The 26,805-nt window shown below is 48.7% G+C and overlaps 1 protein-coding gene across 2 annotated transcripts in view; it reads left to right on the top strand.

Annotated features, from left to right (window-relative positions):
* Positions 1–528: 528 nt before the first annotated feature.
* Positions 529–26,805, top strand: part of STXBP3 (syntaxin binding protein 3) — a 152,364-nt gene continuing 126,087 nt past the window's right edge. Inside the window, exon 1 of one of the 2 annotated variants that reach the window (XM_073582860.1) lies at positions 529–684. In XM_073582860.1, the coding sequence (XP_073438961.1) occupies positions 645–684 (40 nt within the window). In that variant the 5' untranslated portion in view covers positions 529–644. Of the gene's footprint in view, positions 685–802; positions 822–26,805 lie in introns of those variants that run through there. The other variant, XM_073582861.1, reaches the window with a different exon arrangement.

Below are 26,805 nucleotides of genomic sequence, written 5' to 3'. Positions count from 1 at the left end.
ACACGTCACCACTTCTGTATTTATCACCCACTCCTGGTTTTGGCTTATAAATACTGAGGTAAAATACTGACCAAATACTGATAGTGTGAATGTGGTCTCAAACAGCAAAAAAAAACCCATAAAACTCATAAACGAAATAAAGAAAAATCTCAAAATGTGAAAATTGGGATTTTTTTTCCCACCAATTCCCCTCACGTGCACTTATGTTCCTATTTTCCAGTACACTGTAAGGTGAAATAAATGATGTCAATCAATTGTACAATTCATCAAAACATCCGCCCTGTACGGCTGTATGACAGGACGGATAAAAACGTCCTGGTTCTTGGGATAAGGAATCAGCGCTTTGCTGCTGGCGGCTGCAGGTGACAGCGTGTGGTGAGAAGAGTAAGGCGACATGACAACACCGGTGTGTCACCTCACCGCCACCGCCACCGCCACCGCAGCTCTTGACTCTGGTCCCCGGCCGTAGGGCTGAAGCGTGGGCGGCTACTCGCGGCCGCCATTTTGTTGGAGCCCTTATTTACAGACAGTACTGAAGAGCAGAGTTGTGACGTATCTGCCCGTCACTTCAGTTCCTTCCCGCAGGCCCAGGAGTGACTCTACATAGGAGTTCGGTGCCAGTGACGGTTGTTCTGGCAGGGAATATGGCGTCTGATATGGGGCTGAAATCCATAGTGTGGCAAAGTGAGTATATGGGCTGAGCACGGAGACACCAAAGGACGTCACTAACCCATCCCCGCCGCATATACCGCTGTGAGGAAACGGTGACGTAAGAGTCAGGAAGGACGCGGCTCCCTGTGTAGCTCTGCATAGTCCTGTGTGTGAGTGCTCTGCCTGCACCTCCATCGTGCTGGGCATGTGTGCAGCCTGTCCTCAGCGCTATGGGCACAGTCATGTATGGGGCAGCACGGCGTACAGTGTGTGCTATGGGCACAGTCATGTATGGGGGCAGTGCTGTATACAGTGTGTGCTATGGGCACAGTCATGTATGGGGCAGCGTGGTATACAGTGTGTGCTATGGGCACAGTCATGTATGGGGGCAGCATGGTATACAGTGTGCTATGGGCACAGTCATGTATGGGGCAGCGTGGTATACAGTGTGTGCTATGGGCACAGTCATGTATGGGGCAGCGTGGTATACAGTGTGCTATGGGCACAGTCATGTATGGGGGCAGCATGGTATACAGTGTGTGCTATGGGCACAGTCATGTATGGGGCAGCGTGGTATACAGTGTGTGCTATGGGGGCAGCATGGTATACAGTGTGCTATGGGCACAGTCATGTATGGGGCAGCGTGGTATACAGTGTGCTATGGGCACAGTCATGTATGGGGGCAGCATGGTATACAGTGTGTGCTATGGGCACAGTCATGTATGGGGCAGCGTGGTATACAGTGTGTGCTATGGGCACAGTCATGTATGGGGGCAGCATGGTATACAGTGTGCTATGGGCACAGTCATGTATGGGGCAGCGTGGTATACAGTGTGCTATGGGCACAGTCATGTATGGGGCAGCGTGGTATACAGTGTGCTATGGGCACAGTCATGTATGGGGGCAGCATGGTATACAGTGTGTGCTATGGGCACAGTCATGTATGGGGCAGCGTGGTATACAGTGTGCTATGGGCACAGTCATGTATGGGGCAGCGTGGTATACAGTGTGCTATGGGCACAGTCATGTATGGGGGCAGCGTGGTATACAGTGTGTGCTATGGGCACAGTCATGTATGGGGCAGCGTGGTATACAGTGTGTGCTATGGGCACAGTCATGTATGGGGGCAGCATGGTATACAGTGTGCTATGGGCACAGTCATGTATGGGGCAGCGTGGTATACAGTGTGCTATGGGCACAGTCATGTATGGGGGCAGCATGGTATATAGTGTGTGCTATGGGCACAGTCATGTATGGGGCAGCGTGGTATACAGTGTGTGCTATGGGCACAGTCATGTATGGGGGCAGCATGGTATACAGTGTGCTATGGGCACAGTCATGTATGGGGCAGCGTGGTATACAGTGTGCTATGGGCACAGTCATGTATGGGGGCAGCTTGGTATACAGTGTGTGCTATGGGCACAGTCATGTATGGGGCAGCGTGGTATACAGTGTGTGCTATGGGCACAGTCATGTATGGGGCAGCGTGGTATACAGTGTGTGCTATGGGCACAGTCATGTATGGGGGCAGCATGGTATACAGTGTGCTATGGGCACAGTCATGTATGGGGCAGCGTGGTATACAGTGTGCTATGGGCACAGTCATGTATGGGGGCAGCTTGGTATACAGTGTGTGCTATGGGCACAGTCATGTATGGGGGCAGCTTGGTATACAGTGTGTGCTATGGGCACAGTCATGTATGGGGCAGCGTGGTATACAGTGTGCTATGGGCACAGTCATGTATGGGGCAGCGTGGTATACAGTGTGCTATGGGCACAGTCATGTATGGGGCAGCGTGGTATACAGTGTGCTATGGGCACAGTCATGTATGGGGCAGCGTGGTATACAGTGTGTGCTATGGGCACAGTCATGTATGGGGGCAGTGCTGTATACAGTGTGTGCTATGGGCACAGTCATGTATGGGGGCAGCATGGTATACAGTGTGTGCTATGGGCACAGTCATGTATGGGGCAGCGTGGTATACAGTGTGTGCTATGGGCACTGTCATGTATGGGGGCAGCGCAGTATACAGTGTGGGCGCGCGCTATGGTCACTGTCATGTATGGGGGCAGCGCGGTATACAGTGTGTGTACGCTATGGGCACTGTCATGTATGGGAGCAGAGCGGTACACAGTGTGTGCGATGGGCACTGTCATGTATGGGGGCAGCGTGGTATACAGTGCTTTTTGCTCATGCGCCACCTCTGGTGCCATTTTCTAGAAGACTGCCGGAAGTTTTATTATACTCACCCAGGGGGGCGGTCCGGTCCGATGGGTGTGACAGGTCCGGGTCCACGCCTCCCATCTTCTTGCGCCGCCGCTCTCCTGCTTGCTTCATGGCTCCCCGACATTGCGCTCCTTCACAGGCATACTTATCTGCCCTGTTGAGGGCAGAGCAGATTCCTGCAGTGTGCAGGCGCTGGGTCTCTTTGACCTTTCCCGGCGCTAGCGCACAGCAGTACTTTGCTCTGCCCTCGAGGGCAGATAAATACACCTGTGCAGGAACGCGGTGTCGGGGAGCCTGTGAAGCAAGCAGGAGGGCGGGTGACTAATAAAGGTTATAGAATGCTGTAGATAAGCCCTGAAAGCAGTGGCCGCATCTTATATTGGCCAAAACAGGTGGCCGATTCCCTTTAAGTCTATGTGCACACACTGCGGAATCACTTGCGGGTTTTTCCCTGCGGAACCGCAGGTAAAGTGACCTGAGGTTTTGCCCTGCGGTTTCACACCTCTACTATGTTGGCTAGTTTCACATTAGCGTTTACGGCCGCAACGTCGGGCTGCGCACGGCCGCCGCTAAGCCCCGCCCCCTGCCGCTGCTCCGCCTACGGGCGCATGACGCATACGTCCTGCGTCCCCTATTTTTAGCCCTAGGGACGCAGGACGAGCGCAGGTATGCGTTTGGCGGCACATGCGTCCTTTTGACGGTGCGCCGACCTGCGCCAAACGCAACCTGTAGCAATTTGGTGCGTTCTGCGCACCGTCAAAAGGACGCATGCGCCGCCAAACGCATACCTGCGCACGGCCTGCGTCCCCAGTGCTAAAGATAGGGGACGCATGCAGCGTCATGCGCCCGTAGGCGGAGCTACTGGAGGAGGCGCTGCAGGGGGCTGGGCTTAGCGGAGGCCTTAAACGCAAATGTGAAACTGCCCTTAAAGGTGTGAAACCGCAGCGGAATCTGCAGAAACACTTGACATGCTGTGGTTTATAAACCGCGCGGAAAAAAACGCAGCATGAGCACTGCGGATTTGAAAACCCATAGGGTTGCATGGTACTGTACTATGTCTGCGGAACTGCTGCGGTTCCGCAGGGCCAAAACCGCAGCAAAAACAGCAGTGTGTGCACATAGCCTAAGGGTGTGTACACACGCTGCGGATTCTGCTGCAGAATTTTCCGCGCGGATTTGTGTAAGTCCGCAGGTCAAAAGACCTGCGGTTTATCTGCAGATTTTCTGCGGGTTTCCCCTGCGATTACAAAAAGAAAAACTGAAATATCACTTGGTCATAAGTATTCAGCCCCTTTGCTCAGACACGCATATTTAAGTCACATGCTGTCATTTCCTTGTGATCCTCCTTGAGATGGTTCTACGCCTTCATTGGAGTCCAGCTGTGTTTTAATTAAACTTGATAGGACTTGATTTGTAAAGGAACACACCTGTCTATATAAGACCTCACAGTGCATGTCAGACCAAATGAGAATCATGAGGTCAAAGGAGCTGGCCAAGGAGCTCAGAGACAGAATTGTGGCAAGGCACAGATCTGGCCAAGGTTACAAAAGAATTTCTTCAGTACTCAAGGTTCCTAAGAGCACAGTGGCCTCCATAATCCTTAGTCTATGTGCACACGTAACGGAACTCTTGCGGAAATTACCGCGAGAATTCCAGAATTCCATTCAGCGGGAAAATTGCATTTTAAATTCCCGTGATTTTCCTGTGGAAAAACTAGCATTTTGCAAGCGTAATTAGCTTGCAGAATGCTAGCGTTTTCCAAGCGATCTGGAGCATCGCTTGGAGAACTGATTGACAGGTTGGTCACACTTGTCAAACAGTGTTTGACAAGTGTGACCAACTTTTTACTACTGAGGCCGCCTATGCGGCATCAATAGTAAAAGATAGAATGCAAAAAATGGTGTTATTCTCACCTTCCGACGTCCCGTGCATCCGTTCCCAGTAATCCTTTGCGAAAATGCCCGCGATGGCGTCCGTTCTCGCGGGATCGCGACGTCTCAGTAATTCGCGATGACCACGAGACTTCGCGATCCCGCGAGAACGGACGCCATCGCGGGCATTTTCGCAAAGGATTACTGGGAACGAGATCGTGGAGAGAGGCGGGAAGGCTGCGCGGGACGCCGGAAGGTAAGAATAACAATATTTTTTATTTTAAATTCTATTTTTTACAGGGGTATGGTACCCAAAGCCCGGAGGACAGTCTCCTCTCCTCCGGACCGTAGGTACCATCCGCAATTGTTCTGCTTACTTTCCGCATGTTGTGCACAGCCACATGCGGGAAGTAAGCGGAACAATACATTCCTATGGGTGCGGGATCGCCGCGATTCCGCAAAATAAATGAGCATGCTGCGTTTTTTACCGCGAAGTGATTCCGCCGCGGTAAAAACCGCAGCATTAGCACAGCATTGCGGAATCCCATAGGAATGCATGGGATGCTTATTTTTTGCGTTTTCGCGGCAAAATCGCGCGGTTAAAACCGCCGCGGAAACGCGAAAAAAACGCCACGTGTGAACTCAGCCTTAAATGGAAGAAGTTTGGGACCACTAGAAGTCTTCCCAGACCTGGCCGTCCAGCCAAACTGAGCAGTCGTGGGAGAAGAGCTTTGGTTTGAGATGTAAAGAAGAACCCCAAGATCACTGTGGCTGAGCTCCACAGATGCAGTAGGAAGATGGGAGAAATTTCCACAAAGTCAACTATCACTGCAGCCCTCCACCAATCGAGCCTTAATGTTAAAGCTGCCCGACGAAAGCCTCTCAGTGCAAGACATGAAAGCCTGCATAGAGTTGCTAAAAAACATATGAAGGACTCCCAGACTTAGAAATAAGATTCTCTGGTCTGATGCGACGAAGATAGAATTATCACCAAAAAGTTCTAAGCGTTTTGTGTGGAGAAAACCAGGCACTGCTCATCACCTGCCCAATACAATCCCAACAGTGAAACATGGTGGTGGCAGCATCATGCTATGGGGTGTTTTTCAGCTGCAGGGACATGAAGACTGGCTGCAATTGAAGGAAACATGAATGCGGCCAAGTACAGAGAGATCCTAGATGAAAACCTCTTCCAGAATCCTCTAGACCTCAGACTTGCCTGAAGGTTCACCTTCCATTATGAAAATAACCCTAAGCACAGAGATAAAATAACAAAGGAGTGGCTTCAGAACAACTCTGTGACCATTCTTTGGTGTCCCAGCCAGAGCCCTGACCTAAACCCAATTGAGCATCTCAGAAGAGACCTGAAAATGGCTGTTCACCAACGCCCACCATCCAACCGGATGGAACTGGAGAGGATCTGCAAGGAAGAATGGCAGAGGATCCCTAAATCCAGGTGCGACAAACTTGTTGCATCATTCCCAAGAAGACTCACGGCTGTACTAGCTCAAAAGGGTGCTTCTACTCAATACTGAGCAAAGGGTCTGAATATTTATGACCATGTGATATTTCAGTTTTTCTCTTTTAATAAATTTGCAAAAAATTCTACATTTCTGTTTTTTTTTTTTCCAAGATGAGGTGCAAAGTGTACATTAATGAGAAAAAAAATGAACTTTTTTGAATTTACCAAATGGCTGCAATGAAACAGAGTGGAAAATGTAAAGGGGTCTGAACACTTTCAATATCCACTGTATAGGTATAGCATAACTCCTAAGATTTCACTTTTTACATTACATGAGTGATACCTATAGTAAATTCTACAATACCATACAGCAGAGGGGATTCAAGTGATCGAGGGTTAACAGGTCTTGGGGTTTCAGTATCTGTAGTATTAGATGTAAACGGGATATTGATAAATGTACCCCACCAGTATGTTTTCAGCAGTGTACCCTATACATAAGTCATTTTCATCCTATATAGTCCTCCATACAGTATTATGGACACCACACAGTCGTCCATACGGTATAAATGGGCCCCATATAGTACTTCATACAGTATTATGGACACCACACAGTCCTCCGTACAGTATAAAGGGCCCCATATAGTGTTCCAGTCAGTATAATGGGCTCCATACAGAAAAAATAATCAAGTACTTTCCTGTCCCCCGTTCCCCTACTGCTCCGGCGCGTCTTCTGACTCTTCTCTGCTCCGCACAGAGGGTACCCTGTAGTGTCTTCATTGCGCCCCTCTGTGCTGAGATGTCACAGGTCAGATGCAGATGAGGAATGATGGGAGGGGGAGCTTCAGCGGATGGATCCCTCTCGATTGTTTTGAACTGTATTGGCATCCAGGATGCTGAAACAGTTGAAAGTACAATGCTGGGGCTTTCTGGGTCCCATAGGGGGCCACGTGATCTGCCATCATTGGCGGTACGCTACTGAGTGACGTCCCATTTCCTCCTGTTTGTCCAGTGCCCTGGCACTTGCCCAGTTGCTCCAGATGGTGACGCCCGCCCTGTCGAGCAGCATGTTGGATCTTATGTCTCAACATTCAATCTCCTAATAGTTAAAATTTTCGATATGATCTCATGTATTTATATTGTTTTCCTTTGGATTTACCTCCGGACAATGTCGCTTGTATGTTCTTTTCCATGTCACTGCTCTTCCCCCTTCCCTTAATTATGTGGGTGTTTTATTTTTTCAACACCATTTTTGGACTTTGCTATAAAATTCCTTTCATTTGACATTTTTGGTGTCATGATGTAGACTCCCTGCAGGACTTGAAACATGTAGACCAGGCGTCCCTATGCTTCTAGTTATATTTCTTTTTAAACTACCGTACTATAATTAATTATATATATATATATATTTGCCTTAAATTGTCCGTCATCCTCTTCCGTCTGGATGTCCCCGAATCCCACAATCCACCGCGCCGCATTGGAAGTACGCTGACCGCCATATTGGAATACCCAAGTGATGGGTATTCCAATATGGCACCCGCTGGTGGTACCAGGCCCTACCATAGTACCGCCATCGGGACACTGCCGCCGCTGCTGCTGGACCTGCCGCTGCCTGCCCACCCACCTCCATGCAGTCGTTCTTGAAAAAGGTTCACACCCATTGAACCGAAACGTTGCTGCATGGGCACATAGCCATATGGGCTATTAAAAAAGCACTTTATTGAAAACTACTATGGGGTGCTGCTTTCTTTTTTGATGGACTAATGTATATATACGCTGACAGACACAGCAAACATTCTTGCTACAGCTCGCATTGATGTGCCATCCTGGATGATCTGCATTACCTGAGCCACTTGTGTGGGTTGTAGAGTCCGTCTCATGCTACCACGAGTGTGAAAGCACAACCAACATTCAAAAGTGACCAAAACATCAGCCAGAAAGCATTGGTACTGAGAAGTCTGTGGTCCCCACCTGCAGAACCAATCCTTTATTGAGGGTGTCTTGATAATTGCCAATAATTTCCATCTGTTGTCTGTTCCATTTGCACAACAGCATGTGAAATAGGAAGCAACACTGATTGACAATCAAAGTGGACAGTTTGATTTCACAGAAGTGATTTAGGGTACCGTTACACCTAGCGACTCACCAGCGATCCCGACCAGCGATATGACGCAGTCAGGATCGCTGGTGAATCGCTGGGTGGTCGCTAGTGAGCTGCCACACAGGCAGATCTCACCAGCGACATCGCAGGGGATGGGGATCGCAACTTACCTGTCAGACGCGGCGATCCTGCGTCCTCCCGCCCGGCTCCACGCGTCGCTCATCGTCACAGCAGGAAGCGCCGCAGGAAGTGACCGACGAGGAATGGTCCAGCAGCTTCTCGCGCGATCAGCGATAACCAGCGGGGGAGCCGGTCGGAGGTAAGTATCACATGTAGCGATATCGCTAGCAATATCGCTGCAACGTCACAAAATCGGTGACTTTACAGCGATATTGCTAGCGATATCGCAGTGTGTAACGGGGGCTTTACTTGGAGCTATATTCTGTTGTTTAAGTGTTTTCCACTGTTGAAAAATTTATATAAATTCTCATCTATGATGTCTAATATAAATTTAATTTTCTTGACTACCGAAAATTTAGGATCACGTGACGACAGCACCAGCTTTATCTGCCGGTTTGATGGCAATGTCGTCGTCATGGACCGATTCACATGTCACTGTTATTGTACAGCATAAGTTGTGAGCTAAAAGCTGTTCTAATGGGATCTATAGTACCTGAGTTCTGTGAGTACCAATATTTGAGTTTGATAGCAAAAAATTGAATAGTTCCAATTCTAGCTTAAACCAATGTCTGTTGGGACTGAATGAACAGCCGCCTTTACTCAATACTGACATTTCATCGGTAGATAAGGATTTAGAGGATAAATTTACTGCAAGGTTCAGTCCTTCTTTTTCAATGTAGTTTGTCACTGTGGGAGTACTCGACCCCTCTGCTTTTTCTCTTTTTTTTTTTTTTCCCACGGTGATGTTTTTTGCCTTCTCTTCTGTACCTCTTTCGTGATCTTCTATTTGGCTCTCTAAAAATACGTTATTAGAGCATGAATGGTCAGTATATAACCCTCTAAAGTTCACATCAGTTGTGTAAACACCTTGTTCAGGCTGGTGTTTTTTTTTTTTTTTTTTTTTTTTTTTTTTCTTGGAATCTAAGGCCTGTTTCACACATTTGTTTTTTCTGTCAGTTGTAATCCGCCAAAATGGCAGAAAACGGATTCGCCTGTGTCCGGAAGTGTGCCACTGGACCGTTTTTTTGACGGATCCGGTGAAGGAAGAAATTTAAAGGAACCGCTCTCTGGAGAGAGTGAGAGAGAGAATTTTTCAGCCACCAGAACAGAGTTTAGGGTTAAATTTGCAGCCGAGGCAAGTCCTCCGGGCATCGGATGGCCAACAGTCAAGATCCGCTGGTAATGCAACTCAATGGGAAAAAAAACGGATCTGCCAAGCAAAATGGCGGATCCGTTTTTTTTGCAAAACGGCGGATTTTGACTACTGGTAACATACGGATGTGTGAAACAGGCCTTAGCTCCCTTTCTCTGTCAATTGTAAACATTTCCAAGACGATAGACCTCTGCATCTCTATTCTACCTCGTCCTTTTGATGTCCTCCAATTCCTCCCTAGTTTTTTTTTTTTTTTTTGCCGAGAGTCAATCATGTTATTAAACTGATTCCACAAATCTTCATTCAGTAGTTCTTTTAATTTCATCGCAGTAGTAGAAATAATTTTGTTCAAGTCCTGAACCTATCCCTGTAGACACTCCATATTAAGTAACACTATATCCATAGCAAATTTGTTAGACAAAGTTAAAAAGCGTTCACAAAAAACAGTATTATTGGAAAACAGGTTCAGACGAACTTTAGACCGTAAAGGTACTGTCACACTTAGCGATGCACCTGCGATCCCTACCAGCGATACGACGCGGTCAGGATCGCAGGTGCATCGCTAAGTGGTCGCTAGTGAGCTGCCACACAGGCAGATCTCACTAGCGACATAGCAGGGGTCGGGGGTCGCTACTTACCTGTCAGACGAGGCGATCCTGACGTCCTCCCGCCCGCGTCCACGCGTCGCTCGTCTCCACAGCAGGAAGCCCAGCAGGAAGCTGCCGACGAGAAACGGTCCAGGACGTTCTCGCGCGATATATATATATATAGTGTGTGTATAAATCACTATGTAATAAACTATGTAAGTGGCAAAAAACAGTTTTCAACAAAAACATACTAAACATTTGTGCAGTCTATGAATTTGTTCCAAGAAATAGAATTGCCTCCATCAGATCCTCCTTCATAGATGACCTCAAATCTGACCTAATAATTTTAAGGCTATGTAACAACCTCTCTACACTAACTTGGGTTGGAGGCAAAGCCGTAACCACATGGGCAACATCTCTAACAATCTCCGGGTGTAAAGGAATTGCCTCATGCACAGTCAGTTTTGATGAACGGTTGAATTTTTCTATTTCTTTGAGAGCAAGTGAAACATTTTGCTGAAATATGGTCAATCTGCTTGCTATAGGCGACGGAGTGAAATCTTTTTCCTTGCGGCAACACTTTGTCTGCTCCATGTCATCCAAATACTTGCCAAAGTCAAACTCCTCATCTGATGAGGATGAAGATATGGCAGCAGCCAGTAACACTGTCAGGACCCAAGTCCTCTTGCACCTGGTAGTCGTCCTGTAGGCCACTCGTCCTAACTGCTACCTCAGTCAGAGCTTCTTTTCCTTTAGTAAACTGTTGATCATCAAGCAGTATACGATGACTTGGGTCCACATAAACAGCTGCCAGAAAATTTTTATTTTCTAATAGCTGTGTCTCTCTCCGTTTCACGTTTCATTGAAGCAGAAATGCCATCTGCGATTAAACCTCCTTTTTGGGACAGGCAAAATAGCAAGTTCTTCCACTCCCTTATGAAAATGCCAGGAGTTAAATCCTCAGCTTGTAATTTTTTAATCACAGTAAATGGATGATTAAGCAATTCCTTCAATTCAGCCACCTGTGTCCATTGACCTTCATTTAGGGTTGCCTGAGGTATAAGAAACGGTTTTAGTTCAAGCAATCGCTCAATCATTAAATAAGTGCTGCCCCTCGCTGGCTACGGCCATGATTCACACACAGCGCTTTTGCAGATCCGTTTCTTTGCAGTAAAATGCAGTGACTCTGGGCATCCCATCAAAGTCAATGGGCTTCAAGATATGACATTCAGACACATCGTTTTGTGAGGATCCGTTTTTGGGCTCAAAAACGGATCCTCAAAAAGAATGAGCATGTCAGTTTGTGCGGCGGTTTTTTAATCTGCTTTTGCTGTTGAAAACATCTATGAGCTCAAAAACCTTTCAGGTGATAGTTTTTTAAAAAGCTGATCTGCTTTTGCAGCTGAAAAACGTATCCTCAAAAAACGCAGCAAAAACGCTGTGTGTGAATGTAGCCTTAGATCTGGAATAGAACAGCCATTTATAGGACAATTTTTCCAAATTCCTATGAAAAGATATTCAGCACATTCTACATTGAACTACTGTACCCAATTTATTATATATTAGGAGTCGGTCCATTTTATTCCGACTCCACCAAAATGAGCTCCGACTCTGACTCCAGGACTCCGACTCCACAGCCCTGATGTGCACGCTTCTTTAGGTATTAATATAGAAAAATCAAAGTTAAAGCAGCACAAAAAAAAAAATCATCTGTGTGCTATAAATACCATGTGTGTGTACCCATATATTGCTTGAAAAAGGTTCTCACTAATGAACCGAAATGTCACCATGATGGGCGATTAAGCAGAAGCTTTTCTATTTTTCTCTTTGAATGGTGTGCTGCCTCCATTTTCCCTTACGTCCCTCCGGACAGCACCATGGAGGTAGTCATTCCTTGACCTATAGCGGGACGGGATCACAGAGAGGTTAAAAGGCCCCTACCACCTCCACCCTCCAGTGTTTTTCCTGTCCCAGCAGGGGATGGTTGTATGAGAGGTTGCTCCTAGAGTGAAGATAGCCTGTGGACATTTTATAGCTTTCAATTCCCCCTGGCAGGTGGTCCGGGGCTGATTCGTCTCTGGGTAGAGGTCCCTCAGCCATCAATCGCTGTACTAGATGGTCTCGGGGATTGGGGGTCTCAGCCTTCTCTTTCCCCCCGTCAAGCGGACCGTGGCTGACACCTCTTGGAGAAGTTCCTCAGCCAGTAGCCAGCCTGCCTGATGGGCTCAGGGGGATCGTGCGGCGCGTCCAATCCTTTACCCTGTCAAGTGGCCCAGGGCCGACACTCCCCAGTGGGGAGTCCCTCTGCCCCAAAGACCAGTCGAGCGGACATGCTCCTGGGTTGAGCCGCTCCTCCCGGTGGGAGGCTCTTGGCTCGGACGCCGGCCTGCAAAATACCGCTACTTCCGGAAATCACGCGGTGGAGAAGGCCGTCGCGCCTCCGGTGACGTCAGCATAAGGTCGGTGTGCGTTCCACGGCGGAACGCGAGTGTGCAGAACGAGACAGGCAACAGGCTAGTTTCCTGGATCTCGTGGGGCACAGGAGAGGAAATCATTGGCAGTAATACAACATTCCTGACCGGACGCCACTTCCATGCATGGTAGGCTCTCGGCGTTACCAGCTCCCCCTGTCTTTCTAGCAGGTGTGGAGCCAGCACAAGTGAATGCACGTTGGAATGTCGTGTTCAGGGCCTGGGCCTCTGGGCTGATACTAGCCTCATGCCTTGGTGCCAAAGCCGGGCATAGAGCCTCATGTGCTGAGATGTGTCTTCACATATAAGCAGCTAGGCCTTGGACCTCTAGGCTATAGTAAGGCCATATGTCCAAGCTACATCTCATAATGTGACCTCAGTTAGTTGCAGGCCATGTCTGCACAGAGCCTTATGGCTGGACACATGGTGGAATGTAGCACATGGTCTCCATGAAGACTGCCCTCCAGCTGCGGCTCATTAATTAGTTTCAGGTGGAGCCGGTCTGACAATTGAGATGTACTATTCAGAGCGGAGGTTTATCCGGTTCTCTCATTGCTCTCTTGGATGTAACTGTGGGCCCGGGGTCTCGTTTGGCACCTTCAAGCTTGGCCGTAGTCTGTGCATCATATTACATCACAGTGCCTTTGGGCAGCTTATTGCATCATATTACATCATATGGCCTCTGGGCATCATATTGCCTCCGTGCATCATGTTGCCTTTGAGCATGGTTTCGCCGCGGTGCATGGTATTGCATCATACTGCATCGTATTGCATCATACTGCATCGTATTGCAGCATTGTGCTTCATATTGCAGCATTGTGCTTCATAGTACCTCTGGGTATCATATGGCTTCATAGTACCTTTGTGCATCATACTGCATCATGGGGCTGCATAGTGCCTCTGTACATCATACAGCATCATGGAGCTGCATAGTGCCTCTGTACATCATACGGCTTCATAGGGCCTCTATGTAGCATATTGCACTATATGGCTTCATAGTGCCTTTGTGCATCGTATTGCATCATAGCGCTTTATAGTACCTCTGTACATCATATTGCATCATATGGCTTCATAGTGCCTTTGTGCATCGCATTGCATCATAGCGCTTTATAGTGTCTCTGTGCATCATACTGCATCTTATGGCTTCATAGTCCCTTGGTGCATCATATTGCATCATAAGGCTTCATAGTGGCTCTATGCATCATATTGCTTCATAGCGCCCCATAGTGTCTTGACACATCATATTGCGTCATAGTGCTTCTGTACAGCATAGGGCTTCTGTGCATCATATTGCGTCATAAGGCTTTGGTACCTCTGCGCCTCAAGGGGTCATTTGTGGGTGTTAATACCTCTGTGCTTCATAGTACCTCGGGCGTTGTGGCTTTGTGCCTCTGGCTGTGGGCCCCTGGCTTAGACCTTCTGACTTGTGCCTTGTTGTGGGCCGCACCTTGTATGGTCGGCCTTCCACTTCACATTTTGTCTCAGGAACCAACTCCGGTCTTCGTGTTTCGAGACCCAGATCCAGCTTCTATTGCTTCCTTCTTGGCAACTGGGCTTAGCCAGACGAACAGTTATGCTTGAATTGGCCTAGTAACTTAGCATTTCTTCTATTTGGAACAGAACTCTCAAGTGAGTTACTGCCTTGAGTGCTAAAGGCAGGTCTCTCTCATAGTTAGCTTTTAAAGGGAGACATACGTCTTTGGGGTTCATCCTTTAAGTGGACATACTATTCTGGGTGCAGAAAATCCCATAAGGTGGAAGAAAACAATTCTTCCTGACTCCACATAGAGCAGTCAGACTAGTTTACTTGATAGACACCTGGTAGACAGATTCTTGTCCCATAAATCTGTTGTGTTATCTTTACCAGGGGTGGCATCACTACTTTTTGTACCTGGTGGCGAATCAGCAGCTCTACGTCATCTGGCAGAGGATCCCATACTCGCTGCTCTTACAGGAGTCAGGGCTCCTAAGATAAAAGAAGCTGTATTCAGGACTCTTGCAGTTGAGAACCCATAGTCTCTCTGCCTCGCAGTAGACAATCCCCTCTGTAATGGGAGGAAACCTACTTCCCTCTAGTTACAGTGTGGTTCCTCCCACCATGACAGTCAGGGGTATAAATATCTCTAAGAAGATTGCCTTTTAGGATATAACATATAAATAAGTTGACACATTTACAATGTCTGGGCTAATGACTTGTATAGAGGCAGTTTCAAATAATATCTTGTGTCAAAGGAATCTTACCAACACCCCTTCCCCCCCACACACAAAACACTTAAGGCCCCGTCACACATAGCGACTCACCAGCGATCCCGACAACGATATCAACTTGTCAGGATCGCTGGTGAGTCGCTACATGATTGCTGGTGAGCTGTCAAACAGGCAGCTTCACCAGCGATCAGGACCAGCGACGCCGAGCGCGCGGCGTTGCTGTGTACTTTAGTTACCAGCGCGCTGATGCAGGGAGCTGGTAACTAAGCTGCACATCGGGTTTCTAAGTGCCGCGCGCCCCTTAGAAACCCTGCGTTTACCTTAGTTACCAGCTGATCGCTGGTCTCCCGCCTGTCACAGGCATCGATGCGTGCTGGCCAGCGGGAGACCAGCGACCAAAAAAATGTCCGGGGCTTTCCTACAGCGATCAGAGATACCGGCAGGGGGGGCCGGTCGCTGATCGCTGTCACACAGCGATCTCGCTGGTGAGATCGCTGTTACGTCACAAAACTTGTGACTCAGCAGTGATCTCGCTAGCGAGATCGCTATGTGTGACGGGGCCTTTACTACTCTCAATTCCAGAGTCCAGACTCCCTGTGTCTAACATCAGTAAAACAGGAGTGTGGATCCACATTTCCCTTTCAACGCTTCTAATGAGAAGCCCAATGTTGGTAGTGGCAGGAGATGTTACCTGCCAGATGGAGTATTTCCTTAGTTTCAAATAATATCCAACCCTTTCTTGGGGTTTAGACTTTGTGGCAGGGCTAAGGGTCGTGTAATTGATGGGAGATATGTGTCTCATAAATGGCTTATCTCCATAATGTAAGGCAGAAGTAAAGCATACCAGATATTGTTATTGTTTTTGTTTGAAGGACCTGTGGTGAGGTCAGTCATGTGACCAGTCAGCTGCTGGGAACGTGGGTGTGGCTACAGCCTTATAATGTGACCTGCTCCTGAACCAGGGAGCTGTATGTGGGGAGGACTACACCTCCCAGCATGTGCCGAGACTCGCGGTCTGAGTCTGCAACCACGAAGGTTTATGTTTTGTTTGCCTAAGCTAGAGGCTATTTTTGGTGATATGCTGTTTTATGGTTTATGACAGAAATAAACCTCATGAACTTTGGAAGAACCGGTCTCCTGATTGTCTCCCGCTGCACCTGAGCGAGTCACATCCCCACAATTGGTGGTACACGTGCGGGCAGCGGTCCCAGCAGAGACTTGAGACAGTTGCTGCATGTCCTGGGTGAAGTTTGCAGCGGGGCAACAAGCATTGCCTGGAATCATGGAGGACCTCATGAAACACCTGGTCCAGTCCCAGGCACTGCAGCAGGAAACCAACAAGCTGTTGTTACAGCAGATCCAGCAAGGCCAGCAGGAGCAGCGGCAGCAGCAGTTCCAGCAGAGCCAGCAGGAACAACGGCAGCAGATGCAGCTTCTGGCAACCGCCATCCAGGAGGGCAGGACGAGCGCCCCAACCCCAGGTCGGGCTGATGCCACCGACGTCGAGAAGGCGGTAAGACGCGCATTACAAAAAATGACACCTGAGGATGATGTGGAGGCCTTCCTGACGGTGTTTGAGAGGGTGGCTGAGAGGGAAAAACTTCAGCCAGAGCGGTGGGCGGAGGTACTGGCCCCTTACCTAACGGGGGAGCCCCAGAAGGCGTACTTTGACCTGACGGTACAAGATGCCAGAGAGTATCCCAAATTAAAAGCGGAAATTCTCGCACGCTTGGGGGTAACAATGACTACCAGGGCACAGCGAGTTCATCGCTGGGCCTATCACCGGGACAAACCCCCGCGCTCCCAAATGTTTGACCTGTTGCACCTGGTCCAGAAATGGCTGCAGCCAGAGTCGGCTTCCCCTGCACAGATGGTAGAGCGAGTTGTGATGGATCGGTTTGTGCATTCTCTGCCGAGACCTCTACAGACTTGGGTTGCCCAGGGTGATCCCCAAAATGCTGATGAACTGGTTGGGCTGGTCGAGAGATACCAGGGGATGGAAGGTTCCTTGGGGAAGCAGCCCATTCCATACTGGGGGTCCCAGCAGGGGGCGGAGTCACAAAAAGGGGTGGTGCGTCCAAGGTCAAAAGGGGCGGGGGAGGCGGTGCCCAAGGTCCCCTCGGGTGTTATTTGCTGGAAGTGTCATGGGCCAGGACATATAGCGGCCCGTTGTCCCCAGACCACCGAGCAGATGGACTGCAGCATGGGACGCCGTAGTTCATACTACGCATATCCAGCTTGCAGTGTGAACTCGCTACCTAACAAGGGGCCACAAGCGTGTCCCGTGAAGGTGAACGGTCGAGCAGTAATGGCGCTTCTGGACTCCGGGAGCTTGGTGACCCTTGTGAGGGCCAGTTTTCCTCTAAACATACTCCCGGGTAAAAAGATTGGTGTTCGGTGCATACATGGCGATGCAAAGGACTACCCTATGGCTAGGGTGAAGATTGAAACGGCGCATGGCACCGAGTCGCATGAAGTTGGCGTTGTTCGAGACTTGTTGCATCCCATAATTATTGGCCGGGATTTCTGTCTGTTTTGGGATCTGTGGGGGATGGGTTCTGAGTGTGCTAGCAAGAGCAGGGAACCAATCCACCCCACTGAGGTATCGCCACCACCAGAGGCAGACGAGTTCCCTTTATGTGTCCTTGTTGGGGATGAAGAGGAAGGGTCCCCTGTACCTGACATCCCGGAGTTAGGGGTGGCCGGGGAAAATTTTGGGACTGCCCAACATAGGGACCCCACACTAAGGGAAGCCTTTAACAATGTCACCGTCATTAATGGGGTTGCACAAGAGCCGGGAGCAGACACAAGGTTTCCCCATTTTATGTTGAGTGGGGAATTGTTGTACCGGGTCACGAAAATAAGGGAGGAGGTGGCAGAGCAGTTAATAGTACCAGGCCCCTATAGACGAAAAGTGTTGGACATGGCCCATTCACACATCTTGGGGGGACACCTGGGGGTGGAAAAAACCCAGGAACGGATTGTACAGAGGTTTTATTGGCCTGGGTGTCACCGGGAAATAGTAAACTATTGCAGGTCCTGCCCGACATGTCAGTTAACTGCCCCCACATCTCATTTTCGGAACCCTCTTGTGCCACTGCCCATTATTGAGGTGCCATTTGAGAGAATTGCCATGGACTTGGTCGGTCCCTTAGTTAAATCAGCTCGGGGCCATCAGTATATATTAGTCATCCTGGACTATGCCACACGCTATCCTGAGGCCATTCCCTTGAGAAACTCCTCTGCGAAGAGTATAGCCCGTGAGCTGGTCCATGTGTTTTCCCGGACGGGTTTGCCGAAGGAGATCCTGACCGACCAGGGGACACCTTTTATGAGCAAGGTGATGAGAGAATTGTGCAGAGTCTTGCAAATTTCCCAGCTGAGGACTTCAGTGTACCATCCACAGTCAGATGGCCTTGTTGAGAGGTTTAACAAGACCCTGAAGAGCATGCTGAGAAAAGTCATAGAGGAAGATGGTAGAGACTGGGATTGTCTCTTACCGTATTTACTGTTTTCTATCCGTCAAGTTCCCCAGGCCTCCACGGGGTTCTCCCCCTTCGAGATTCTGTACGGCCGGCATCCGCGAGGTCTCCTAGATATAGCCAAGGAAACCTGGGAAGCCGAAGTCACGCCCCACAGAAGCGTCATTGAGCATGTGGCACTGATGCAGCAGAGGGTTGCGAAGGTGATGCCCATTGTTAAAGAACATCTCCGCCAGGCACAAGAGGCTCAGGCCAGGGTCTACAACCGGTCAGCCAGAGTGAGGCAGTTCAACCCTGGAGACCGAGTTCTCGTGCTAATACCGACGGTGGAAAGTAAGTTCTTGGCCAAGTGGCAAGGGCCATATGAGGTGGTGGAGAAACTGGGAGACGTAAACTACAAGATCCACCAACCCGGAAGACGGAAGCCATACCAGGTTTACCATGTTAACCTTATCAAGCCGTGGCAAGATAGAGAGCCAGCGGTAACTCCGTGCTTGCTGGGCAACCTAGAAGGGGAGGTTGGAGCCGTTACCATAGCGGAGACTCTATCGAAGGCCCAGAAGCAGCAGTGCCGGGAGTTACTCCAGAAAAACCGCGACCTGTTCTCAGAGTTGCCGGGGTGCACAAAGGTGGTGGAGCACGAAATTCTGACCGAGCCACATGTGCGGGTGAACGTGAAACCATATCGTATTCCTGAGGCCCGGCGAGAGGTAATCTCCAAGGAGGTGCAGCGTATGTTGAAGCTCGGGGTCATTGAGGAATCCAAGAGCGGCTGGTCGAGCCCGATTGTCCTGGTCCCAAAACCTGATGGTGAATGGAGGTTCTGCAACGATTACCGGAAGCTGAATGAGGTCTCCAAGTTCGACGCTTATCCCATGCCACGCGTTGATGAGCTCATCGAGAGACTTGGACCTGCCAGGTACATAACCACTTTGGATCTGACCAAGGGATATTGGCAGATCCCCATGGCACAGGAAGCCAAGGAGAAGACGGCATTCTCCACACCAGACGGGTGCTTCCAGTATGTCCGGATGCCGTTTGGCCTACAGGGAGCTCCAGCAACCTTCCAGAGGGCGATGGATAGAATCCTTGCACCTCATAAGCTATACGCTGCCGCATACCTGGATGATATCGTCATCTTTACCCCGGACTGGGAGACTCACCTGGAAAAGGTCCAAGCAGTGTTTGACGCTCTAAGAGAGGCGGGGTTTACAATAAACCCGAAGAAGTGTGCCTTGGGGAGAGAAGCCAAGTACCTCGGATATGTAGTGGGGCGTGGCGAGATCAAACCCCAAATCAATAAAGTGGAGGCAATTCAAACATGGCCGAGACCTCTGTCAAAGAAGCAAGTTAAAGCCTTCCTGGGGATTGTGGGATATTACAGGAGGTTTATCCCAAACTTCGCCACAATGGCTGCACCTCTAACTGATCTGCTTAAAGGGACAAAGTCAGTGATGGTCAGCTGGTCCGAAGAAGCAGAGTCAGCCTTCCAAGAAATGAAGGGAGCTCTTTGTAAGCAGCCTGTTTTGGTGGCCCCAGACTTTAAACGTGAATTTGTCCTCCAGACAGATGCCTCAGATGTCGGGGTAGGAGCTGTCCTTTCCCAAGAGATACGTGGGGAGGAGCATCCTGTTCTCTACTTGAGTAGGAAGTTGACTTCTTGTGAGAGAAATTACTCAGTTGTAGAGAAGGAGTGTTTGGCCATAAAATGGGCAGTGGACACATTACGGTACTACCTGGTGGGACGGAAGTTTAGGTTAATATCCGACCATGCCCCACTCAGGTGGATGAGGGAAACCAAGGGCAAGAATGCTAGGGTCACCCGCTGGTTCTTAGCCCTACAAGACTTCAGTTTCCATGTAGAGCATAGGGCCGGGAAGCTACATGGGAATGCCGATGCCCTCTCCAGAATCCCTTGCCTGGTAGGTGAAAGTGCCAAGCCCCACGGCTTTAGGCAGAGGGGGGAGGTATGTGGCAGGGCTAAGGGTCGTGTAATTGATGGGAGATATGTGTCTCATAAATGGCTTATCTCCATAATGTAAGGCAGAAGTAAAGCATACCAGATATTGTTATTGTTTTTGTTTGAAGGACCTGTGGTGAGGTCAGTCATGTGACCAGTCAGCTGCTGGGAACGTGGGTGTGGCTACAGCCTTATAATGTGACCTGCTCCTGAACCAGGGAGCTGTATGTGGGGAGGACTACACCTCCCAGCATGTGCCGAGACTCGCGGTCTGAGTCTGCAACCACGAAGGTTTATGTTTTGTTTGCCTAAGCTAGAGGCTATTTTTGGTGATATGCTGTTTTATGGTTTATGACAGAAATAAACCTCATGAACTTTGGAAGAACCGGTCTCCTGATTGTCTCCCGCTGCACCTGAGCGAGTCACATCCCCACAACTTGTAAAGGATTCAGAATACACATGATCTCCTGGATGAGTAGGGGACATACGTCTCAGTGCTCCGCTATTTTCCATGTACTGTTATTGCTTTGATCTTACAGTGGTGCAGGGTCTCTGGCCTGTAGGTCTCCTTGTAGTATGGTAAGCTGGTTTCTAGCCAAGGTTTAAGCCGAGCCCAGGAGGACCAACAAAGGAACTATCCTGTGTTATAAGCACATACAGCAAATTACTGGTCTGTACAGTCCTCATTGTATTGTGGCTGTGGTTATCACCATACCTTTTGCTGGGCAATAAGGTTGTGAAACCTATTTCTGTGACTGAGGTGTTCATAAGTATCTATCACAATAACTGTAATTCACTGCGGTTCATTAGTGGTATTGGGGTACAGCAGGTTTGTTTCCACTGCAGATCTTGTTTACCACATTCATAATGAAATTGGCCATTATAGACATATATCAGACACTCACTACGGTGATCACCTTGGTAGATCACTTTCGATATTTATATTTCTTCTCATCTTATAGATAATTTCTATGTTTAGCCTGGTTCTTACCTCGGACTTTGATGCTTGGGCTTCTGTACCCACCCTGGGACCTTTGCTTTGGTATTCTCCATTGTGCTGTCCGGAGGGATGTAAGGGAATTAGACCTACCGGTAATTCTGTTTCCTGTAGTCCTTCAGGACAGCACCCTTAGTTCCCTTCTGTATGTTTGGCTTTAGGCTTGCATGGGATCGATCGTCCGGCAGATTGTTCATCCATGAGGTCATCGTGGCTCGAGATTGGGATGGAGCCGTTAAAGGGTCTTACATACGCGTTTATAAGGGCACGTTTAGACCATTTCCATCCATCCTCGGTGGTACTTTGAAAACCACTGGAGGGTGTAGGTGGGAGGAGCCTTTTAACCTCTCTGTGATCCTGTCCTGCTATAGGTCAAGGAATGACTACCTCCATGGTGCTGTCCTGAGGAACTACAGGAAACAGAATTTTTAATCTCTACATAAGGTGTGGTACTTACCTGGGGGGCCTTGCACCCTACTAGCTATTTTTTTGTTCTGCTTTAACTTTTTTGATTTTTCTAGAATTTACAGTATACATTTTTTGTCACTCTAAAATAAAGCATTATCAATGACTGTTCTAACATAGCTCCAACGACTGTTCAATATTACTTTCGTTGCACAGTGACAATGCGCTCCCTCCCCAGTGTTAGGGATAGGGTTAGTTAGGTGAAGAACCCGGGAGTGGACCCTCTGGGTTGTGGCTCCAGAGCCCCCCAGGGCGAGCGAACCAGATGAAGACCACCCCCTATACAGGGAGTGTTAGGAGCAGGCCCAAGGGAGATAGAACCACAACAGCCGGAGCCAAAGGGCGACTCAGGGCAGGACAGAGTGAGCACGAGAGAGCAGGACTGGAGGCAGTACTCTGGAACGGAAGGCACAGGGGGGTCAACTGAGCCAGAGAGACCAGGACTGGCGGGGGCTTTAAGCTGAAAGGGAAAAAAGGGACAAAAATAAGGAGCCGTCTATAGGACGGTACCAGGGATGTGGACCCACCACGAGGGATACCGGAGTGGGGATGATCACGGCTGAGACACAGGGCAGACAGGCACGACAGACACAGGACTGAGGCAGGGCTGACACAGGGCGGACAGGCAAGGCAGAGGCACGAAGCAGACAGGCACGGCCGAGGTACAGAGCTGACAGGCACGGCCGAGGTAAAGAGCTGACAGGCAGGGGACCTGAGGTGTGAGTCGGCGCGAAGCGTAAGGACGCCAGCGCTAACCCGCTGTGATAATCAGTCGTCTTACCTTTGACGCCGTGCAGAAATACCCGGTGGGCGCCGCCATGTTGGGGGTGGAGCCACCGGGTCAGCGCTCCCAGGGACCCTTGCAGAAGAGAGAGAGCAGGCGCGCATGCGACGGGCACGGACGCGCCGGGACCTGAAGAGAGCAGCAGCCGCAGGGACGCGCTGAGGGGCGCCGGGGAGCGGGCACGCGCCGGTGAGTACTGGCGGTGTCCATGACAGTACCCCTTCCCTTACTCCTTCCCCCCCCCCTTTTTTTTTAAGGCTGGTGAGGAATCTCCTCATGATACGAGGAGCATTGATGTTCTCCCGGGGCTCCCAAGATCTCTCCTCAGGACCGAATCCTTTCCAGTCAATTAGAAAGAAGGTCCTCCCTCTAACTGTCCTCATAGCCAATATATCCCTTATTTCAAAGGTATCATCAGAACTGCTTGGTTGGGGAAAACGAGAAGGAGATGAATGGAAGCGATTAAACACTGCTGGTTTGAGGAGCGATACATGGAAAGTATTGGGGATCCGCAGCGAGGCAGGCAATTTTAACTTGTAGGCCACGTCATTGATACGCCTCAAGATTTCAAAGGGACCAATGTAACGTGGACCCAGCTTATGGGAGGGAATCTTAAGCCTGATATAACGCGAGAAAAGCCAGACTTTATCACCCGGAAGATGATGAGGAGCGTCCAAGCGTTTCTTGTCCGCATACCTCTTCATCTTGTCCCTAGCTCTCTCAAGAGCTCCCTTAGTCTCCTCCCTAATTTTAGAAAATTTCAAGGACAGAGAGTCTTCAGCCGGTACACCCGAGGCGGGGGAAACGGGAAGGGGAATGCCGGGATGTTGCCCAAAGACTACAAAAAACGGAGATTTGGAGGATGATTCACTGGGATGATTGTTATTGGTCGAATTCTGCCCACGGGAGAAGAAGAGACCCAATCGTTCTGGTGATTATTGGAAAAGTGGCGAAGGTAGGATGTCAGAGCCTGATTGACTCGCTCCACTTGACCCTTGGACTGCGGATGATAAGCAGAAGACAGGTCTAGGGTTACCTTCATTAACCTGCAGAGAGCCCTCCAAAAATGGGAGGTGAATTGGACCCCACAATCTGAGACGATATGTTGAGGGAATCCGTGAAGTCGGAATACATGGTGCAGGAAAATCTTCACCAACTCTGGAGCAGAAGGCAGTCCTGGCAAAGGAACGAAGTGGGCCATTTTAGAAAACCGATCTACAACTACCAGGATCACGGAACAGTTAGAGGAATGCGGCAGATCGGTAATAAAGTCCATGGCAATGTGGCTCCAGGGGGCCGAAGGCACAGGCAGTGGATCCAGGAGTCCGGAAGGTAGGTGCCGAGGAATCTTGTTACGAGCACAAGATGAGCAGGAGGCAGTGAATTCCAAGACGTCTTGGCGAAGCGATGGCCACCAATAATGGTGGGAAATAAGAGATTGAGTGGTTCCAGCATGACCGGCAATTCGGGAGGAATGCCCCCCAACGTAAGACTCTCACCCTGTCACAGTTTGACACAAAGGTTTTACCCGGTGGTGGGATGGTTATATTCAAAGGAGCCACGGTGATAATTCTTGCCGGATCAATGATATGTGCTGGTCTCTCCTCTATGTCCACAGGCTGGAATGACCTATATAGAGCATCCGCTTTGACGTTCTTGTTTCCAGGTCGAAAGTGAAGCTCAAAGTCGAAACGCCCAAAGAACAGGGACCATCTGGCTTGGCGAGGATTGAGCCTTTGGGCCGACTGAACATAAGCCAAATTCTTGTGGTCGGTAAATATGACGAAAGGATGAACAGCCCCTTCAAGGAGATAACGCCATTCCTCCAAAGCCAATTTTATGGCTAATAGTTCTTTGTTCCCAATGGAGTAATTGCGTTCGGGGGAGGAGAAGGCTTTGGAGAAGAAGCCACAGGTGACCAACCACCCGGTGGCGGATCTCTGTAGAAGCACAGCTCCAGCTCCAACAGAAGAAGCGTCAACCTCGAGGATAAATGGCTTATTGGCGTCCGGACGGTGAAGCTTGGGCACCCCTGGTCAAAATTACTGTTATTGTGACCAGTTAAGCAAGTTGAAGATGGAATGATCTCTAAAAGGGCTAAAGTTAAAGATGACACATTTTCTCTGTATTTTAGGCAAAAAAATTATATATTGTCATTTTTTACATTTTAAAAATTACAATGAGGAAAATAGGCCAATGCAAAAGTTTGTGCACCCTGTATAGTTAGTACCTAGTAGCACTCCCTTTTAAAATATCACAGCTTGTAAACGCTTTTAGTAGCCAGCCAAGAGTCTTTCAATTCTTGTTTGATGAATTTTCATCCATTCTTCCATTTCTGTGAGATTCCTGGGTCGTCTTGCATGCACTGCTATTTTGAGGACTAGCCACAGATTTTCAATGATGATCGAATTGGGGGACTGTGAGGGCCATTGAAAACCCTCTAGCTATCGCCTTTTGAGGTAGTCTATTGTGGATTTTGATGTGTGTGTGATCATTATCCATTTGTAGAAGCCATCCTGTTTTCAAATTCAGCTTTTTTACACATGGTGTTATGTTTGCATCAAGAATTTATTGAAATTTAATTGACTCCATTCTTCCCTCTACCTGTGAAATGTTCCCTGTGCCATTGTCTGCAACACAACTCCAAAGCATGATTGATCCATCCCCATGCTTAATGGTTGGAGAGATGTTCTTTTCCTGAAATTCTATGCAATTTTTTCTCTGCACATACCTTTTGATCATTGCAAACAAAAAGTTTTATTTTAACTTCAACGATTCACAGGACTTGTTTCTAAAATGCATTGGGCTTGTTTAGATGTTCTTTTGCATACCTCTGATGCTAAATTTTATGGTGAGGGTGCAGGAGAGGTTTTCTTCTGATGACTCTTCCATGAAGGCCATATTTGATAAGGTGTCTCTGAACAGTAGAACAATTACCGCAACTCCAGAATCTGCTAAATCTTTCTGAAGGTCTTTTGCAGTCAAGTGGGGGTTCTGATATGCCTTTCTAGCAATCCTACAAGCAGCTCTCTCTGAAATTTTGCTTGGCCTTCCAGACCTTATCTTGACTTCCACTGTTCCTGTAAACTGCTATTTCTGAATTACATATTGAACTGAGGAAAGGACAACTTGAAAACGCTTTGCTATCTTCTTATAGCCTTCTCCTGCTTTGTGGGCCTCCACCATTTTCATTTTCAGAGTGCTAGGCAGCTGCTTAAAAGAACCCATGGTGGCTGTTTTTTCGCACAAGGTTAGAGGAGGCTATGTGTTTCTAAACCTGTGGAATCTGCATCAGCTGGCCTTTCCTAACATTGAGGGTGAACAAGCCATATCCCTTACAGGCTAATTAAGGTCTGAAACCTTGGTCAAAGTTATCTGAGCACACAAATCTCCAAAGGTGCCCAAACTTTAGCATCGGACCATTTTTCTTTTTGTTATTTTTAAAATGTGAAAAAATTACAATGTGTATTACTTTTTAGCCTAAAATATAAAACAAATGTGTCATCTTTAACTTTAGGCCTTTTAGAGATCATTTTATATTCAACTTTATTAACTGTTCACAATAATAGTAATTTTGACCAGGGGTGCCTAAACTTTTCCGATCGCCCCTCCTCCCACCCCCCGGTACTCACCGTGTGCCATTATGGCTCCCGGTGTCCCGCGGTCCCAGACCATGGGCGCCGCCATATTGAAAAATGGCAGGCGCATGCGCAGTGCGCCCGCCGGCTGCAATTTCCATTCATTCATTTTGATCACTGCGATAGACTCTCACAGTGATCAAAATAGAATGAAAAGTAAATAAAACCCCTGTTTATCACCCCCATAGGCAGGATCAACTAATAAAATAAAGAAATTATTTTTATTTTTCCGTTAGGATTAGGGTTGGAAAGAGGGTTAGGGTTGGAATTGGGGTTAGGGTTGGAATGAGGGTTAGGGTTGGAATGAGGGTTAGGGTTGGAATGAGGGTTAGGGTTGGAATGAGGGTTAGGGTTGGGGTTAGGGATGTGTTGGGGTTAGGGGTGTGTTGGGGTTAGGGGTGTGTTGGGGTTAGGGTTGAAGTTAGAATTGTGGGGTTTCCACTGTTTAGGCACATCAGGGGGTCTCCAAACGCGACAAGGTGCAACCATTGATTCCAGCCAATTTTGCGTTCAAAAAGTCAAACGGTGCTCCTTCCCTTTCAAGCCCTGACGTGTGCCCAAACAGTGGTTTACC

The sequence above is a fragment of the Dendrobates tinctorius genome, unplaced genomic scaffold (assembly GCF_039654945.1).
Source record: "Dendrobates tinctorius isolate UK_male_01 unplaced genomic scaffold, ASM3965494v1 ptg000074l, whole genome shotgun sequence".
NCBI lineage: Eukaryota > Metazoa > Chordata > Amphibia > Anura > Dendrobatidae > Dendrobates > Dendrobates tinctorius.
This window is presented reverse-complemented; position numbering and strand designations above follow the sequence as displayed.